This window comes from Bos javanicus, chromosome 27 (genome assembly GCF_032452875.1).
Source record: "Bos javanicus breed banteng chromosome 27, ARS-OSU_banteng_1.0, whole genome shotgun sequence".
Taxonomy (NCBI): Eukaryota; Metazoa; Chordata; class Mammalia; order Artiodactyla; family Bovidae; genus Bos; species Bos javanicus.
The window spans coordinates 25,507,067-25,528,345 of NC_083894.1; the positions used below are offsets into that span (position 1 = coordinate 25,507,067).

The 21,279-nt window shown below is 37.9% G+C and overlaps 1 protein-coding gene across 1 annotated transcript in view; it reads left to right on the forward strand.

The window, feature by feature from the left end:
- TNKS (tankyrase) overlaps positions 1 to 21,279 on the forward strand; it is a 161,550-nt gene that overhangs the window by 39,235 nt on the left and 101,036 nt on the right. Inside the window, exon 3 of the mRNA XM_061404385.1 lies at positions 2,811 to 2,906. Coding sequence (XP_061260369.1) covers positions 2,811 to 2,906 — 96 coding nt within the window. The remainder of the gene's footprint in view (positions 1 to 2,810; positions 2,907 to 21,279) is intronic.

The window sequence follows — 21,279 nt, forward strand, 5'->3', positions numbered from 1 at the left end:
TGCCCACACTTTATCTGTTACTGCCCAAGGTCAAGGTTGGCAAACTATGACTACGGGCCATGCTCACCCCTTGTTTTTGATATGTCCTTTAAGCTAAGAATTGTTTTTATATTTTAAGTGCTTTCTTAAGCACATTTTGATATATGGCAAAACCAGTGCAATATTGTAAAGTTAAAAAATAAAATAAAAAAATTCACCATAATAGTAAATTTTCTTATACATGAAAATTATACAAAATTCAAAATTTAATGAAGTTTTATTGGAACAGAGCCACACACATCCTGTAAGTATTGTCTGTGACTGCTTTTCCTCTTTAATGATGGAGTTGAGGCAAGGCAAGACAGTAAAGAAGGCAAGACAGTTGGGACAGAGGCCATATGATCTATAAAGCCTAATATATTTTCTCTCTGGGCCTTTACAGAAAAAGTTAAAATCTGAAGGTTTGGCTCTAGGACACAGCATAGAATTAATAGTTAGTGCTAGAGTTGAGAGTACAAATAAATTTTAAAATGTGTTTTAAACATTATTATTAGCTGATATGTATTATCAGTCGCTGTGCTTAGTACTTTTGCTGCCATTTCTGTTCTCATTTAATCTCCTCAGTGCTGTCCTTTTCTAAAAACTTAGGTAAGTTTAGATCTTTTCCAGTCCAGTTATAGATACCTTTATTGCTCCCAAAGCTCTTAACTCTGCTCTGTGGTGAGTTTTTTTACCCATATCTGATCAATTTAAATGGTTTGATATTTGAATTTTGTTATCAGCATCTGGCTTGGAAAATCCAGCTTCTTCCCTGTTGCTACATAACTCTGCAGTGATATTCCTGTGTGTTCAAGTCCAGTGAATGAAATGCATATGACTCAAAAATGTTAAGAAAACAGATATTTCTAGTGAAAAGATTAATCCTTTAAAAGTGAGCCAAAACAAAACAAAACTGCAGCTGAACTGTAAGGGCAGATTTCTGTTGCAGATAGCAAAGATACAACAGCTACGGTTGAGGCTTTAGGTGACTTTTGGAGGATCAGTAACGCTTTCAGTGTTTTGCCTCTGCCACTCATTAAACTGCAGAGTTAAAGCTCCCATCATATTATCGTCAAGGCTTGTTAAACTAACATATTTCTTTACTTCTTGTTTAAAGCAGGTTCTTAAGTTCTCAAAGTATGCAATTGAAAAAATAAAACTGAGCTTTTCATGGTAGCTGTTATTTCTTTGTTTTCCTACCCTTTGCATGTGATCACTCAAGTAAAGATAGAGCAATAACTGTCATCTTTACATTTGATACATGAGCCTGCTTCATGATGTAGACCCTTTACAAGCCAAATCTTCATGTTGGGATTTCTTCTTGGAATAAAAAATTACATAATATCAGCGAAAGCTTATTCATTATATGAGGAAAGAATAAAACTGCAGTTTGATATTATGGTACTTGCTATTTTGTGCTGCTTAACTCTTGTCACTTTATAAACATATGGAAATGAATTATGTTCATTGCTTACAATCAAGAATGAAATATTATAGACAGTCTTGACAAAATCTCACTGCATCTTTTCAAGCCATGGCTAGTTGTTATTACCCCAAATCTCAAGGTACCCAGGGTTCAGTACAAGAGATGCTGGTGTACATTGTCCTAGCAGCTGCCTCCCAAGTCTAGATGAGGCTCTTCCTTTGTACCTTATAATAAAGCCGTCGACTAAGTAGCTTGTGCATTAAAGGGAGAGGAAAAGCCTTATAAACAGCAGGATTTATTACTTAGTAATTTTTGAGGATTGCGTTCCCAATATTCCAAAAGATTGTATGTACTTTAGCATAAGACTGTTAATGAATGAAAATCTGGGACACATAAACAGTCATTATATAATGTCTTTAACCATTTATTTGAACTGAATATTTTCTGCTTTGTTTTAAATTTATCCTATAGAATATTGGTAAATGGAAACAACTCCTGTTCTCTCCAGGCATACCCAAAATCTTGTGTTAAATTTGAACTGTTAGAATAACTTGTGATTGAACATCCCTATACACACACATACCAGATGTATTTGAAATCTTTTGAATTAATAATTAAAGTGTTCTTTCTCTTGGAAGCCTACACTTCTCAAAATTCTCTGTAGCTACTTTTTATCCATAATAGCATGTGTAACATTCATGCCTCAGCATATATTATAGTGATCAAATTTCTGATTCTGAAAATTTTTGATGGCCAGGATTACTGTGGAAGGCAGTTGTTTTCTGCAGCGTGGCTGCAGGGAACCCGAGTTGCATGCATTACTGTGTCTGGTAAACTTCCTGGAAGCCAGCCAGTGTGTTCTGGTGAGTTTCCACATATGTAAGCGGTGAGCACTAAAAGGCTTACCCAGTATTATAACCGTTCTGAGGCGAGGAAGCGGTGGGAAGTTCAGCAGTGAAGCAGCAGCAGCAACAAGCAGCCACAGTGGTAGGAAAGACAGGGCAGGCTCACCGTGAGCGGATTTTCCAGTGCGAGGCAGCGAGCACACAGCTCCCCATCCTGCTGCCCAAAGGAGGCAAACCCAAACTGTCTGTGGCAAGATTTCTCTAGTTTCATGTTTATGATGTTCAGTCACGTGATAATACTGTACCACAAGTTGCCAACTTCCCTGTACTCTAGAGAGGAGCCTTTGCTGCAGTGCTTTTTTTCCTCCTTTCTTGCTTTTTCTTCCTTTGCTTTTTTTTCTTGAAAGAGAAAAAAAATCGTGCAATGTATGTTTATGCCTACACCATGCCGAGGCGACACTTACCAGTAAATAATCTTTGTATCCCCGAGGTAAGATACTGTTTCTGCTTTCCCTGCACAGTGCTGCTGCAGCACGGAGCTGATCCAAACATTCGGAACACCGATGGGAAGTCAGCCCTGGACCTGGCAGATCCTTCAGCCAAAGCCGTCCTTACAGGTAAGGAGACAGAGCTGCCCAGTTATCCTATCTACGAGCTATTAGATCTATCAGCTTGCTTGTATAAAACCTTTATGCTTTGAATTTTATTTTATTTTTTCCTACTCATAAAGGCTCAAGAAATATATCCCATTACCTGTACTTTATTATTGATTTGTTATATTAATTGTTAACCTTAATTGCTATACTGTCACAGCAGAAGCAATAGGATTGCTTATTCTGCTTAGAATGTCTGAGAATTATAGCATGAAATGAAAACGTAATTATTCATATTTTAGACTTTCTTTTTTATGGTTTAGACCCTCGTTTCCTGTACTTCATCTTCTCAGTTAAACCTTGTGAAGACCTTCACTATGGAGCAAGCAAGGGCATTTGTGTTACTTTATAAAAGTAGTTTTGATCAGAAAGACAACCTGCTGCCTCATTGCTTAGGTCAATAATTAAATAAAATATGGTGCTGCTCCTCCCTTGCCACTCTATTTCTATTTTTTATCGTTATCTTCTCCCCATGATAACTAAGTAAGTACTTTTTAACTGAGGCCATGCATTGCCTTTTTACTTCAGATAATAAAAATTTGGGCTTAAGTATTGGTTTTATTAAGGCAGATGTCAAGAACAGCAAAGAAGGAATGCTGGAATAGAAAGGCTCTCAATAACAATATAGGAAATAATGCTATGAGTGATGTGATATTGAGCAACCATTTTCATTGATCTTCATTCGCAAAATGCTGCGTTGGGTCTATTTTTGTTTTTATTCTTAGCATCTGAGTTCTGCTGCCTTTGCCTTTTACTTAACTGACCTTTGTAATTTGGAGCCTCTTAGTCACTGCAGTGCTAACAGTATTGTTTTAGGGTGTGTGAAAGTAAATGCCTTTTAGCTTCCTTTTAAATTTGTCCAAGCTTGAGAAAAATAAATCTTGTATTCACTTTTAAATTTAGAGTCCATTTTTAACAAAGCCCCTGACATGAATGAAAAATATATACAGAAAGGTTTAAAATTATGTGGACTTTTGCTTAATTACTCTGCATAGAAAGACAACTTCCCTCAGTGTTAAAATTAATATAATCTCTGCTAAATCTGAGTTATCTGATTTATCTAAATTAATAAAAGGTTAGGTGATTCATTTGCTGAATCAAGATAACATACACTAGAGGGATGAAGCTATTTTAAACCAGAGTAGATAAGGAAAAATTTTAATGTAATTATGAAGTTTTAAATAATGAAATGAAAGTCCCTAGCCTCCGGTCTGCTGTTTAGGTTCCACAGCCTTTCAGTTTTTCCATTTAACAAAGCCCTGGGCAACAGTTGCAGCCTTGAAGTGGTCTCTGACCAAAGGAGAAATACGATTCACAGCAAGAGAGGGATGTTGTAAGAGCTGACCAAGACTGTCCGTGCCTCTGTGTCCTCCTTCTGACCTTTGCTTCTCTCCAGCCCTCAGCACCTGCCTTGTGCATGTGCTGGATTTGTTCATTTGTTCATTTACTGCAGCACTGCTTAGAGCCACTTCCACTTTTTTTAAAAGACAAAGTTTGAATATGTTATTAAAAAGAAGAAACAATCTTCTAATTGGAAATGAATTTCATGGGAGATTATATTGCCTGTTGTTAGTTTGGGAAAGAAATTTGGCAGAATAACTCATAGACCCCAAAGGTTTCCTTGGAGGGCCAATACTGTGTCTGTTAAACTTCACTTGAAAAGCATCTAGCCTGTATTTTGCTTAGTAGGAAAGTATTAAATTCTTCTTGGTCATAATACTGAGCTCATTAATTGTTTTTTTCAAGAATATGCTCTCTTGGAAATGATATACAACTTTTCAGGTATGATTTATAAGAAAAACATTCTAGTGGAAAATGTTTGTGGAAAATATAAGCTAATGATATTTACACATTGGTGTTATATAATGCAATGAAATATATTCTAAAATATGTTTCTGCCCATGCAGGTTCTCTTCTAAGCAGTTCTTTCTGATGGAATTATGGTGGAAGTAATATTTCCAAAGTTAAATTTAAAAGATTGAGCACTGATAAAAAGATAATCTTTTGAAAGGAAAGCCTTAATTTAGAATTGTTATTGATTATTCTGGATGATGTGTCATTATTTTTATGCCAGATATAGTTGTAGTACCATTACTTACCTTGAGGGTGAAGTTTCTGTTCTTAATTTTTTTCCTCTTTGGGAATTTAATTGCCAAAGATGACTTTCCAGTATTTTTTATGTTATTGTTTTTGTGCATTAGCCAAAATTGTATATAAGTATATGTATGATCTTTAAAAGAAGTTAGCAAAGTGAAAATCTCTTTTACTGAATATTTTAAATATGTAAATATTTTAAATATGTAAATGACTAATACCCTCTTCTGTATAAAGAATGCCTGGGTTTTTACAGAGCTGTATAAAACAACAACATACTTCTTGTTTTACAGCTAAGGGACCCCAGCATATAGCCATCTGCTTTGAATAGTCATTTAGGCATTTTTAAGAGAATAACTAATTGGAAAAGCTCATTAAACTCTTTGTTGAATTATTATGTTAAGTGACTGATATGCTTAGAAGAGATCTTGAGGGTTTTTTGTTTTTGGTTTATAAGTCTGAAGTTCTGGGCAGTCAACTGAAGGACTTGGATATGGTTTTGTATTTTTGTTTGTTTTTTAGGAAACAAGGATAGGAAAAGTTTAAAGAAGCCTGTGTAAATTTCACTGAGGAACAGTTTTGGTGTGTTAAGATGATGAATTTTTAAAAACTTATTTATTTTGACCTTTGTTCCTAGGTATATAAATATATTCATTTAGAAATTGGGGGAAATAGGAAAAGTACAAAAAAGAAAAAAATTGCTCATTATTCTGCCACCTAGAGAGAACATTTTGGTATATTTTATTTATAACCTTTTTTTCTGAGCACACACACCCCACATTCTTCTTTCTCTTTAATCAAATCAGCCTTATACATTATATATTGCTTAATAATCTTTTTTAAAAAATGAGTTATATGAATATCCCCAGAAGGTGCTAAGTATTATTCCGCAACATGAATTTATAAAGACTTCATGGTATCCTCCTATGGATACATTTTAGTTTTTTGAGTTAATCCTCTAGTAGGATTTAGGTAGGTTGTTTTCATCCTCTATTCTTTCTTATGAATTTAGAGTTATTTTATCAATTCCATTGGCATTATCTTCTTTACCATTCAGTTTTAGCATCCACACACGTTTCTATTTCTGAATGAAATAGAGAATTTGGTGAATGAGGGACTTCCTTTTTGAAGGACTGCACTGTATGTGGTATTATTTTGAGAGAGCTACATGTAAATTGAAGGTGGGTGACAAAGGGAGTATTCATTGAAGAGGATAAAGATGTAGGAGTGTTGGTTAATCATGTAAAGGGGATTCTGTGGGGCAGAGTGGGAAGTTGGGTCATAACAAGAAGTGACAGCAGATTGAGGCTGAGAGTTTGGAAAAGGCTAGATGGCCAAAGGAGAGTTATGGCTGGCAGAAGCAAGGATGATGGGGATATAACAGTGAGTTTAGGTGATCATGTTTTTGCCAAGGTAATTTGTCCCAGAAGTTTCCTAGTAGATTTAGGGGTAGGGGAATAAGGAAGAGGGATATATTTGTACCAGGGTGTCTCAAGAATAAACTTTAATCTGGATTCATTGCACTTCTGAGGAAATTCTAATCTGTGATTGATGGGCTGGCTTTTGGCTCCCTTTTTAGAAGGAATCAGCTGTGGTTCAGTCTAAAGGCAACATTGAGGAGTCTTAATGTTTAGCTTGCTGAGCCTGGTGTGCTAAATCAACAAAATTTATCTGGAATCCTATCTCTTTTTTGTGTTGTTGTTATTCTACTCCACTGCTTCCTCCTGCTTTTCAGATAAAATGAAAACCTTCAGCATGATCAGTGAATACTTAAAGTGATCTGAATCCTGATTGCTAGGTTTTAGTTAAGCAAAAATTTAGGATTCCTTTCTTTCTCTCACATTTCAAAACCAACCTGTCAGTAGTTCAGGTCTACATACTTTCAGATCCCCAAGCCAACCATTTCTTACCAGCTTCACTACCCTAGCCTTAGTACATGCTTTTTGTCGTCTTTCTTTCCTGACAGCAGTAGCTTCGTAATGGGTCTCTGCCTCCACTGTAGCTGGAGTGAGTTTTCTAAAGCATAAATCAGTACTGTGATTAGAAAATTCATTAATATGTTCTCATTACCACTGAATAAAATCTAGACTCTAACCATAGCCTTCCATGGTCTGACCCCTGCCTTGCACATCTCTGATCTTGTCTTCTGTGTTCTCCCTTGAGCCCTCTGCTTCAGCTACAGCAGGATGCTTGCTGTTGCTCAAACAGATGAAGCCCATTTGGGTGTCTGGACCAACGCATGCTCTTTACTAAAACTGGAACACTGGCCCAGAGCGTCACATGGGTCATCAGTCAAGTCTCCACTCAGATGTTTACTCCTCAGGGAAGGCTTCTTGTCCTCAGTCCTGTTAGCTTACTTTAGCTCCCTTATGGATTTATTATTGTGTTTTCTTTACAGTGTCTGAAATTGCATTAGTTTGTTGTCATTATGTTTTTGCCCCAGTAGAATGAAAGCTTCACAAGAATTTGGGCTTTTGTCTGTTTTGCTCATTCCATTGTGCCCAGGACTTGGATGAGTACGTGAAACTGTTGAATAAACAAGTACATCTAGGGTCTGATTATTAAATTTTCTGCTTCTTAAAAATTATTTTGAATTGCTAATAGTCATGTACACCTCTTAAAACATAATGCATTAAAGTTTTTCCTGTTTTTTTAATCAGTATATACCTAATGGGTAAGATACTTACTGAACATTTTATCAACAGAATTCTTGGATAGCTCCTTTGATTGAGAATATTTCAGTTCTGGAAAGATCAGACTTCCTGCAGCTGTCACATCAGGATTCCAGGTGTCAAGCCAGGGCCTCATTTTAACTCTTCTTTGCTCGTTGTTCTGTTAATTGACTCCTTTGCACATCACCCATACTATGGTGTAGCCTATTGCCTTTCGTGTGTGTACATTTTTACTATGTCTCCCATGATTGAAGACAAGATTTACCAGATTAATATTGCCTGTAAGATTTATCATTATATTATTATACAAAGTTAATTATTTAGATAATAATTAATAAAAATAAAAAATTAATGATAAATTGATTTATCCAACATTATAAATGTTCTTCTTAAGTCTTTGCTGTCTAAGCAGTAGGCTTGAATTCAACATTCATTTGAAATATTAAGACAACAATATTTAGAATCTATAAGGAAAGATCTAATAATCAAAATGTTCGAGCTATTCATAGTTAAGAGGCAACTCAAGTAATGTAAGTGTGTAAGCCGTATATGAGTTATAGGCCGTTAGACATAAATATGAATTTCCCAGGTGGCTCAATAGTAAACAATATGCCTGCCAGTGCAGGAGATGTAGGAGACTCAGGTTCAATCCTTGGGTCTGGAAGATCCTTTGGAGAAGGAGATGGCAACCCACTCTAGTAGTCTTGCCTGGGAATTCTATGGACAGAGAAGCCTAGCAGGCTACAGTCCATGGGGTTGCAAGAGTCAGACATGACTTGGTGACTAAACAACACAACAACAGACATAAATACATGGAGTGGAAGAGAATAGAAACTTTGTGTTTGGATAACCCAGAATTCTAGTATCTCACTCTCTTCCTATCAGCCTTTTGTGTAATTAACGCCAGCAGGCCTGCATCACTAAAACCAGCATGATCTTTCAGCTCATCAAAAATCACCTGTTTGTGAGGCATAATAACTTGTTAGTGTGTACTCTGAGAGCAACTGTCATTTTCCACAGTAAACTGTAGCAACCTTATAGTGTTTTCACTGCATTTTGTATTAATACCTCAACTACAACCAAATTGCTATTTTAAATGGTTCTTTTAAAAAATTCTTACAATAATTACTGTTAACATTTGCTTTCTTAAATAGCACATGGGACATTAGAATTCATTAATACTTTAGTATTATAAGGGTTAATAACTGTGTTCTTTGCCATTTTTATTGAACTTTTATTTTGACAATATTGTAAATTCGTATGCAATCGTATAGGGAAGTCCCCTGTACCCTCTGCATTGCTTTCACCTAGTGAAACAGTAGTGTCTAGCGAAACTGTGGTATGGTATCACAGCACTGCTGCACTCAAGATACAAAACATTTCCATCACCAAAGATGTTCTTCTGTAGTTTTCCCTACTTGTAATGCCTTTATCTGTTTTGGTATTAGGGTAATGCTGGCTTCATAGAGTGAATTAGGAAGTGTTCTATACTTTGGCCACCTGATGTGAAAAGCCAACTCATTGGAGAAGACCCCGATGCTGGGAAAGATTGAGGGCAAGAGAAGTAGGGGGTGACAGAGGATGAAATAGTTGGATGGCATTATTGACTCTATGGAAAGGAGTTTGAGCAAACTCCGGGAGACAGTGGAGGGCAGGGAAGTCTGACGTAGTGCAGTCCACGGGGTTGCAAAGAGTCGACGTGACTGAATGATTGAGCAACAACAACTATCTGCTTTTATTTTCTGGATGAGATTGTTTTCTGAAAGAGATTTTTTTTGTTTTAAATAAATGTTTGGTTGAAGTCACCAGTGAAACCATCTGGGCTTGGTACTTTCTCTTTTGGAAGAGTACTATTAATTCTTTATCTCTAATTGGTACAGTGGTAACTATGTTATGCATTTTTTCCTGGTGTGAGTTCAGTAGCTTCTGCCTTTCAAGGAATTTCATCTAAGCTGTCAGATTTCTGTGTATAGAGTTAGTTGTAGTTTTCCTTTGTTAGACAGTTTTTAATGTCTTTAAGATACATAGTGTTATCCTCTGTTTCATTCCTGTTAATATTTGTGCTTTCTCTTTTTGTTTTCTAATTCTCTGTTGAATTTCTTACAACACTGCTTCTGTTTTATGGGGTTTTTTGTTTGTTTGGTGACAAGGCATGTGGGCTCTTAGCCTTACCCACCAGGGATTGAACCTACAGCCACTGAGTTGGAAGGCAGAGTCTTAACCACTGGGCCCCAGGGAAGTCCCTGTTTTTTCTGTGTTATTAATGTTGCTTAGAAGTTTGTTTTTTGACCTTTTTCAAAGAAGCTAGTCATTTTTTCATTGATTTTCTTTCTCTTTTCCATTATATAGATTTCTGTTCTCATATTTATTATTTCCTTGTGCTTACTTTGAGCTTATTTCACTGTTTTTCTAGGTTCTTGAGGTGTTTAGAAAACTGATTTGTGATTTTTCATCTTTTCTAATGTGCCATAAATGTCCCTTTTAAGTACTGCTACTGTGACTGTGTCCCACAAATTTTGTATTTTCATTTTCATTCAGTTCAATGTGTTAGTTTTTAATTCTCTAAGACTTTCTCTTTAGCCCACAGATATTTAGTAGATGTATGTTGGTCAGAACCTTAAGTGTTTGGAGATATTTTATTATCTTTTTAATACACCTTCTAGTTTGATTCCCTTGTGATTGGACAACACTTGTTATGTTTTCAGTTCTTCTCATTAAAAAATTTTTGTTTTATGGCCTAGAATGTGGTCTATTTTGATATATGTTCAATGGGCATGTAAAAAAAAATGTGTTCTGGTTGTTGTTGGATGAAGTATTCTATATGTGTCTGTTCCATCCTGTTGGTTGATGATGATGTTGAGTTCTACTGTATCCTTACTGATTTTTTTCCTCACGTGGCCTTGATTGGCATCATAGGAAGAAAGGAGCAGTGACTTCATTACTATTGGGCTGTAGTGAAAATCTGTGGAAGTCTATTGTCTCCACCAACATTGTGGTGAGGAGGGGCTAATTATTACCTGGAAAAGATGAAATCTTGATTCCTAATGAGCTTGCAAATTTAGGCTCATCCCAAGGGCTTTGCTTCATGAGTAGGGGTAGAGCGACAGGTTTTCTGGTTTTTTTTTGAGGTGTGATTTTTTATTTGCTTATTTATTTTGGGGATTTTTTTTTTTTATAGTATTTGACTGGAAGAGGCAGTTATTGTCTAAAGGTTTACTGTCATGTTAGATTATACTTGTCTTGGTCCTTTGGCTTGAGAGAACAGACTTTTGTTTGTCTGGACCTATTGGTGTTTTCTGAGTTGCTAGCTTCTTCAGTTCTTAAAGTCTGTATCAGTTCAGTCACTCAGTCATGTCCGACTCTTTGTGACCCTGTGGACTGCAGCACACCAGGCCTCCCTGTCCATCACCAACTCCCAGAGCTTGCTCAAATTCATGTCCATTGAGTCAGTGACGCCATCCAACCATCTCATCCGCTGTTGTCCCCTTCCCCTCCTGCCTTCAGTCTTTCCCAGCATCAGGGTCTTTTCCAGTGAGTCAGCTTTTCACATCAGGTGGCCAAAGTATTGGAGCTTCACCTTCAACATCAGTCCTTCCAATGAATATTCAGGACTGATTTCCTTTAGGATTGACTTGTTTGATCTCCTTGCTGTCTAAGAGACTCTCAAGATTCCTCTCCAACACCACAGTTCAAAAGCATTGATTCTTCAGCCCTCAGCTTGCTTATGTCCAACTCTCACATCCATACATGACTACTGGCGAAAACATAGCTTTGGCTAGATGGACCTTTGTCGGTAAAGTAAGGTGTCTGCTTTTTAATATGCTCTCTAGGTTGGTCATAGTTTTTCTTCCAAGGAGCAAGTGTCTTTTAATTTAATGGCTGCAGTCTCCATCTGCAGTGTTTTTGGAGCCCAAGAAAATAAAGTCTCTCACAATTTCCATTGTTTCCCCATCTATTTGCCATGAAGTGATGGGACCAGATGCCATGATCTTCATTTTTTGAATGTTGAGTTTTAAGCCAGCTTTTTCTCTCTCTTCTTTCACTTTTACCAAGAGGCTCTTTAGTTCTTCTTCCCTTTCTGCCATAAAGGTGGTGTCATCTGCATATCTCAAGCTGTGCTTCTTCCAGCCCGGCATTTCACATGATTTCAGTATACAGCCTTGATGTACTACTTTCCCAATTTTGAACCAGTTTGTTGTTCCATGTCTGTTTCTAACTGTTGCTTCTTAATCTACACACATATTTCTTAGGAGGCAGGTCAGGTGGTCTGGTATTCCCATCTCTTTAAGAATTTTCCAGTTTGTTGTGATCCACATAGTCAAAGGCTTTGGCCTAGTCAATAAAACAGAAATAGATGTTTTTCTGGAACTCTTTTGCTTTTCCTGTGATCCAACGGATGCTGGCAATTTGATCTCTGGTTCTTCTGCCTTTTGTAAATCCAGCTTGAACATCTTGAAGTTCTCAGTTCATGTACTGTTGAAGCCTACCTTGGAGAATTTTGAGCATTATTTTGCTAGCTTGTGAGATGAGTGCAATTGTGCGGTAGTTTGAACATTCTTTGGCCTTCCTTTCTTTGGGCAAGTTTTCCAAACTTGTTTTCCACTGTTGAGTTTTCCAAAGGCATTTTCACAGCATCCTCTTTTAGGATTTGAAATTAGCTGGAATTCAATCACCGCCACTACCTTTGTTCGTAGTGGTGCTTCTTAAGGCCCACTTGACTTCACATTTCAGGATGTCTGGCTCTAGGTGAGTGATCACACCCTTAAGGTTATCTGGGTCATTAAGATCTTTTTTGTATAGTTCTTCTGTGTATTCTTGCCACCTTTTCTTAGTATCTTCTGCTTCTGTTAGGTCCATACTGTTTCTATCCTTTATTGTGCCCCTTTTATCATGAAATTTTCCTTTGGTATCTCTAATTTTCTTGAAGAGATCTTTAGTCTTTCCCATTCTGTTTTCCTCTCTTCTCACTGATCACAAAGGAAGGCTTTCTTATCTCTCCTTGCTATTCTTTGGAACTCTGCATTCAGATGGATATAGCTTTTCTTTTCTCCTTTGCCTTTTGTGTCTCTTCTCAGCTATTTGTAAGGCCTCCTCAGACAACCATTTTGCCTTTTGCATATTTGCAAAGTCTAGATATATGGGACAAAAAGGACTTGGGAACTCACCACCATGTCTTTCCTTGGGTTCCAAGGTCCTTAACCAGTATGCCTTCTTCTGTCCATCATTGAGAGTCTTCTCATGTATATTTTATATATGATGTCCAGGTTTTTAAAGGTGTACTTAGTGGGGAAAGTATGAAAAGTACATGTAGTCCATTTTCCTAGAAGTAGAAGCCTTGAAACTATTTTTGATTGGTTCTTATTGTATTTGCAGTTAGTCTATTCTCATATACATACTCTGAATATTTAAGCATTGAGTGTAACTGCATGAACAATAGGGACAGTTTGGATGGCATGCTTATTTTTCTAAGCTATCTGCTCATCAGAAACCTAAATTTAAGCAACTGTGAGTTATGAGGGGTATGATTGGACTCAGTTCCAGTCACATAGTCCTGCAGAGAACATAACTGTGTAGTATGTTTGCTTTTTTAGCTGAATCAAAAGGAAAATTACGAGTTTACAATTGAAATAATTGTGACCAGAAATAACAGTTATCAACAGCTTGCTGCTTTATCTATCAGTTGGTAACTGGTAGACAAGCCCATCTTCCATGGTCTTCTTTCTGTGCTGTTCATTATTTCCGTTTATTTTGACTCAGCCCTAAGGTTGGCATAGCCCAGCAGCCAGTATTTTCCTAGTTGGTCTAATGTAGGAGAATTATTTTTCTGAAACTTTAAACAGTCATTGAACACATGGCGTGAGGTTTTATTATTTAAAAAAATGAGGTGTCCCTGAGTGGAATAAAGGGAGTAATTGGTAATTATTTCAGATCAAAGAAGCTCCATAATTAAAGTAAGTTAGTGTTGGAGAGTTTCCTGGTAGAATTTTTGTAGAAAACCATCTTTTCCTGCTGTACTCCAGCTTTGTCAGTGTGCCTGCCTAACGTTACTCATTCATAAGGCTGAGGAAACTGGAGCAGGATATGATGATGCAAAAAATATAAGTTGACCTAAAACAAACACCTCCCCTTTGAACATATACCCGCTTTTATGCCTGATATTTTCTAACAGAGTTTGCCTTACACCTACATTTTCACACCTTCCAACATACTGTATAAGCAGATGTCAAGAAGGAACATGTGCTAGCTGGTAAGAAGAGGCGAACGAGTTGTGTATACCCTTTTACTTAGGGAGCAGTTTAGCCAAGCTTTGGACTGGGAGGGTGTTGACGACCTAGGAGACAAGGCTTTTCTTAACCCTTTCCCTTCTTTACAGAGGAAAAGGCATCACGAGCTGCAGGTTCATGGCCATGCTGTAAGACTACGGCATTCCACCAGGCCCTCAGTCAAGAATGGGGTAAAAAGAGCAATTTCAAACAAACCCTGAATTCCTTCCATTAAGCTGTTTTGCAGTAATGTGATATAGTAACTATGAAACTATTTTAGGTGTACTGTAAGATTGAGCCAGTGTGTTAGAAGTAAATGAGTTAGGAGTTCTTTAGGGGAAAAAATGATTGATTTCAGGACTAGACTGGGGAAGGTATTACGAACCTGGAATATTTTAATGTGCTGGCAAGTAAAGAAGTGCTCAAAAACTAATGCAAGCAGGTCTGAAGGACACAGGGGCATGTCAAAAGGACGTCTTGAAGGGGCTCCCACTGAGCAAATCTAGGACAATTTGACCGTCAAAATAAGTGAGAGTAAAGGATTATAACCCATTAGATAACATAGGAAGAGGTGTGTTCATCCAGTGATCATAAATGAGTAGAGAGAGTTCCTCTCACTGCTCGAATGCTCATTGATAAATGTGGTTTGAACTGTTGGAACTGGAAAATCCCCATTTGCAGCCACGGGTAGCAGACTGGCTGGGACAAGAATCCTTAGTGGATGCTAAATTTCAAGGACCAGATTTGATGAAGAGCAGGATATTTGTGTGGTTCTGAGCATGGCTGCCAATAGATTGATTATTACTTGGGGGGAAACAGTAACTATACAGTAGAGAAATCTGACAGTACACTTGTTGAGGAAGCAAAATTAATATAATCGGTGAGAGTCAGATAAGCCTTGAGAGCTGGCAGATGTAATACCTGAGAAGGACACAGCATCTCTCATGTTGTATTCCAGCCAGGGATGCATAACTAAATCTCACCAGGAGACATTCGATGAATACAAATTTAGGTGCATTCCACAGAATAATTGGCCTGTAGTTTTCAAAAATGTCAATGTCAGGAAAGACAAAGGCTGAGGAATTATTTCAAATTAAAAGAGATTAAAGAGACATGGCAACTGAATGCAAAATAGATGATCCTGGACTGGAGGGGGAAAGTGCTATAAAGAATATTATTGGAACAGTAACAAAATTTGAATGTGTACTCTCTATTAAATAAAAATATTGTACCAGTGTTAAATTTCCTGACTTTAATTACTGTATAGTGCTTACATAAGAAAATATCCGTGTTTTTAGGAAATAAACAGTGAAGTAATAAAAGACAAAGAGACATGATGTATTGCAAGTTTCTGAAATAGTTTAGAAAAATTACTTATTGCTTCTGTGTACCTACATAGAGATATAGAGGAGAAAGAGAGGATATAAAAAACATGGACAAAATATTAAAAATTGGCGAGAGGCATTCCCTGGTGGCTCAGATAGTAAAGCGTCTGCCTGCAATGCAGGAGACCCAGGTTCGATCCGTGGGTCAGGAAGATCCCCTGGAGAAGGAAATGGCAACCCACTCCAGTATTCTTGCATGGAAAATTCCATGGACAGAGGAGCCTGGCAGCGGGCTACAGTCCATGGGATCACAGAGTCGGACACGACTGAGCAACTTCCCTTTCAAAAGAATTCTCTGTACCTATTTTGCAGTTTTTCTCTGTGTTTGAAATTATTTCAAATGAAAAGATCTTAAAAATTAGTACTCCGGGCACACACACAAAAAATGTGACAATTTGGTTAATAAATTATATGGTCACCCTGTACTATTTTTTTGTACTTTTCATCCTCAGATAGTTTCATTTTTTTTCATTACTAGTGTTTATGAAAAGCTTAAGCTCTTTTTTTTTTCTTTACATTTTACTTTTAACTGCCTTGGTGTCCTCTTCTATTTGTTACTACCTCAAAATTAAATACTTGTTTCTTTTCTATGAATACAAGTTTCTTTGCCTTGTTTTAGATTGAACACCATCTTATGGTCATTGTTACAACTGTTAACTTTCCTTGTTTTCTGTCTTGTTCTGAAGAAAACTCTTGGGCACTAGATTTGTTGACATTGTTTTGAAAGAAATATTGTTTGTACCCTTTTGCCTTTTTTTTTTTTTTTTTTTCCGGTCTCCTCCAGAACACAATAAATTCAGTGTTCCTACTTGGGCAGGAGTATATTCCCTTTGGTTCTTTGAGGATACATGGCCATAGTGGGCCCGAGGTTGGTACTGACTATTTCCTAAGAAGCTTTTTGATCAAATGAGCCTTCTCGTGCTTCTGTGAAAGGAGCAGTATTTTCTTTTCTCAGGGAAAGGATAAGGTTTAGTTACAGTGTCAGTAACTTAAGGATATCTACTGAAAAGTGTGTATTTGGGACTTCCCTGGTGGTCCAGTGGCTAAGAGTCTGCCCGCAGTCCCAATGCAGGCGGCCTGGGTTCGATCCCTGGTCAGGGAACTAGATCCCACATGCTGCAACTAAGACCTGGTGCAGCCAAAAAAAGAAAAAAGGGTGTGTTTGATCATCAACGTCTGACAGTTTTAGAATTGCTAGACTTTTTTTGCTGTGGACATTGAAAGTCATCTGAATTGATAGCCTGACAGGGCATGGAGAGAAATACAGTGAATCATATACTCGTCTTTCTAAATGAAAGTGGAAAATATAATCTGAAATAACTACAAGTATTGTTTTTTATATGCGTGGATTTGTTTTAAAAGAAGTAGTTATTAGGAAGTTAATTAGACAGGAAATCAGTTCTAGATAAGGAGTGCTTGACTATACTTTGATTTGTGGATTATCAGAATTTCATCATCCCCAGTTTGTATCATGTTTCTTTTCTTTCTGAAGCAGAGGAACATTCTATGTATCAAATTTTATTTATGTTTTTTCCCTCACAGTTTTTCTTTGTGGGGAAAAATTCATTGCTCTTTATAATTCTAGTTATATGTATTTGGCTTCAGTGTTTGGAAATGGGCCCCAGGTGAGTGAAGAAGAATCCTTCTTTCTTTATTGATGTTCTAATCTTGCCACATGTTGTTTTTCGATTATTCTATTATCCTCCATTGTACTGAAGATGAATGATATTTTGCTTATGACAGGACATAAAAATGAATCTGGTTTTTAAGAAGTTATTAGAATGCCAGTGGCAATAACAGATAGACATGGGAGAGGATCCTTTCCTCCAGAAGAGCAGCTGATTTTGTAAACTTCTTTACAAAATAAAGTCTTCTTTTTTGAAAACCTGCTAAGAGAAAATAAAATAACTGCTTGCCTATACTCTTTGTAAAACAAAAACATGCCAGGTAGTAATGTTAATGATGATTTATAGAAGAAAAGGCTGGCCATAAAGTAGAAGGAAAAGAAGTTCAGTTAAGAATAGAAGTAATCTTTATACCAGAAGTTTACGATATTACTGATTCCTTTTTCTTAAGGATATGTTTTTATACTTACCCTTCTTCATATTTTAATTCTTAACTTGACCCTTACACGACTAGAACTTCATAGAAAATTCTTGGATCTTTTATATTTCCCTATATTCATCTTAATTATGACTTTTCAATGTCAATGTTACTTTCTCTTTTATTTGAAGTACACTTTGGGCCAAGTTCAGTTTAGTTCAGTTGCTCAGTCGGTCCGACTTTGTGACCTCTTGGACCACAGCATGCCAGGCTTCCCTGTCCATCGCCAACTCCTGGAGCTTACTCAAACTCACGCCAATGAGTCAGTGATGCCATCCAACCATCTCATCCTCTGTCATCCCCTTCTCCTCCGCCTTTAATCTTTCCCAGCATCAGGGTCTTTTCCGGTGAGTCAATTCTTCACATCAGGTGGCCAAAGTATTGGAGTTTCAGCTTCAACATCAGTCCTTCCAGTGAATATTCAGACTGATTTCCTTTAGGATGGACTGGTTGGATCTCCTTGCAGTCCAAGGGACTCTCAAGAGTCTTCTCCCAACACCACAGTTCAAAAACATAAAATCTTCGGCACTTAGCTTTCTTTATAGTTCAACTCTCACATCCATACGTGACTATTGGAAAAACCATAGCTTTGACTAGATGGACCTTTGTTGGCAAAGTAACATCTCTGGTTTTTAATATGCTGTCTAGGTTAGTCATAGCTTTGCTTCCAAGGAGCAAGCATATTTTAATCTCATGGCTGCTGTCACCATCTCCAGTGATTTTGGAGTCCAAAAAATATTCTCTTACTGTTTCCATTGTTTCCGCATCTATTTGCCATGAAGTGATGGGAACAGACGCCATAATCTTCATGTTTTGAATGTTGAGTTTTAAGCCACCTTTTCCTCTCTGCCCCTTCACTTTCATCAAGAGGCTCTTTAGTTCTTCTTCACTTTCTGCCATAAGGGTGGTGTCATCTGTGTATCTACTGCTGCTGCTAAGTCGCTTCAGTCGTGTCCAACTCTATGTGACCCCCATAGATAGCAGCCCACCAGGCTTCCCCGTCCCTGGGATTCTCCAGGCAAGAACAGTGGAGTGGGTTGCCATTTTCTTCTCCAATGCACGAAAGTGAAAAGTGTAAGTCAGATCGCTCAGTCATATCCAGCTCTTCGCAACCCCATGAAATGTAGCCTACCAGGCTCCTCTGTCCATGGGATTTTTCCAAGCAAGAGTACTGGAGTTGGTTGCCATTGCCTTCTCCCTGTGTACCCAAGCTTACTGATATTTCTCCTGTCAATCTTGATTCCAGCTTGTGCTTCATCCAGCCCTGCATTTCACATGATGTACTCTGAATATAAGTTAAATAAACAGGGTGACAGTATACAGCCTTGACATACTCCTTTCCCAATATGCAACCAGTCCATTGTTCCATGTCTAGTTCTAACTGTTGCTTCTTGACCTGCGTACAGATTTCTCAAGAGGCAGATAAGGTGGTCTGGTATTCCCATCTCTTTAAGAATTTTCCACAGTTTGTTGTGAAATCCACACAGTCAAAGGCTTTGGCGTAGTCAATAAAGCAGAATGGATGTTTTTCTGGAACTCTCTTGCTTTTTCGATGATCCAACAATTGGATGTTGGCAATTTGATCTCTGGTTCCTCTGCCTTTTCTAAATCCAGTTTGAACATCTGGAAGTTCTTGGTTCACGTAGTGTTGAAGCTTCGCTTGGAGAATTTGAGCATTACTTTACTGGTGTGTGAGATGAGTGTAGTTGTGAGGTAGTTTGAACATTCTTAGGCGTTGCCTTTCTTTGGGATTGCACCAAGTACCATGTTTAAATGTTGAGGATAAAACTGTATAATCTAATTCCTTATTTGTTTGACTGTCTGGGTTTTCCTAAGTATTTTTCAATGGAACACTTTGTATCTTTTTATGATGTAGGATAACATAATATGTATTTACTATGTTTTATGTGTTTTAATGAAGCTCAGTAACTTTTGTATTTATCTGATTTAATTCAGTTCAGTTCAGTCGCTCAGTCGTGTCTGACTCTTTGTGACCCCATGAATCACAGCACGCCAGGCCTCCCTGTCCATCACCAACTCCCAGAGTTCACTCAAACTCATGTCCATCGAGTCGGTAATGCCATCCAGCCATCTTATCCTCTGTCGTCCCCTTCTCCTTCTGCCCGCAAATCTCTCCCAGCGTCAGGGTCTTTTCCAATGAGTCAACTCTTTGCATGAGGTGGCCAAGGTACTGGAGTTTCAGCTTTAGCATCAATCCTTCCAATGAACACCCAGAACTGATCTCCTTTAGGATGGACTGGTTAGATCTCCTTGCAGTCCAAGGGACTCTCAAGAGTCTTCTCCAACACCACAGTTCAAAAGCATCAATTCTTCAGCGCTCAGCTTTCTTTACAGTCCAACTCTCACATCCATACATGACCACTGGAAAAACCATAGCCTTGACTAGACAGACATTTGTTGGCAAAGTAATATCTCTGCTTTTCAATATGCTATCTAGGTTGGTCATAACTTTTCTTCCAAGGAGTAAGCGTCTTTTAATTTCATGGCTGCAGTCACCATCTGCAGTGATTTTGGAGCCCCCCAAAATAAAGTCTCTTACTGTTTCCACTGTTTCCCCATCTATTTCCCATGAAGTGATAGGACCGGACGCCATGATATTTGTTTTCTGAATGTTGAGCTCTAAGCCAACTTTTTCACTCTCCTCTTTCACTTTCATCAAGAGGCTTTTTAGTTCCTCTTCATTTTCTGCCATAAGGGTGATGTCATCTGCATATCTGAGGTGATTGATATTTCTCCCAGCAATCTGGATTCCAGCTTGTGCTTCTTCAAGCCCAGCGTTTCTCATGATGTACTCTGCATAGAAGTTTTATAAGCAGGGTGACAATATACAGCCTGGACGTACTCCTTTTCCTATTTGGAACCAGTCTGTTGTTCCATGTCCAGTTCTAACTGTTGCTTCCTGACCTGCATATAGGTTTCTCAAGAGGCAGGTCAGGTGGTCTGGTATTCCCATCTCTTGAAGAATTTTCCAGTTTCTTGTGATCCACACAGTCAAAGGCTTTGGCATAGTCAATAAACAGAAATAGATATTTTTCTGGAATGCTCTTGCTTTTTCAATGATCTGGCGGATGTTGGCAATTTGATCTCTGGTTCCTCTGCCTTTTCTAATACCAGCTTGAACATCTGGAAGTTCAGGGTTCACGTATTGCTGAAGCCTGGCTTGGAGAATTTTGAGCATTACTTTATTAGTGTGTGAGATGAGTGCAATTGTGTGGTAGTTTGAGCATTCTTTGGCATTGCCTTTCTTTGGGATTGGAATGAAAACTGACCTTTTCCAGTCCTGTGGCCACTGTTGAGTTTTCCAAATTTGCTGGCATATTGAGTGCAGCACTTTCACAGCATCATCTTTCAGGATTTGAAATAGCTCAACTGGAATTCCATCACCTCCACTAGCTTTGTTCGTAGTGATGCTTCCTAAGACCCACTTGACTTTACATTCCAGGATGTCTGGCTCTAGGTGGGTGATCACACCATCTGGGTGTGTGATTATCTGGATCATGAAGATCTTTTTTGTACAGTTCTTCTGTGTATTCTTGCCACCTCTTCTTAATATCTTCTGCTTCTTTTAGGTCCATACCATTTCTGTCCTTTATCGAGCCCATCTTTGCATGAAATGTTCCTTTGGTATCTCTAATTTTCTTGAAGAGATCTCTAGTCTTTCCCATTCTGTTGTTTTCCTCTGTTTTGTTGGATTGATTGCTGAGGAAGGCTTTCTTATCTCTTCTTGCTATTCTTTGGAACTCTGCATTCAGATGCTTATATCTTTCCTTTTCTCCTTTGCTTTTCGCTTCTCTTCTTT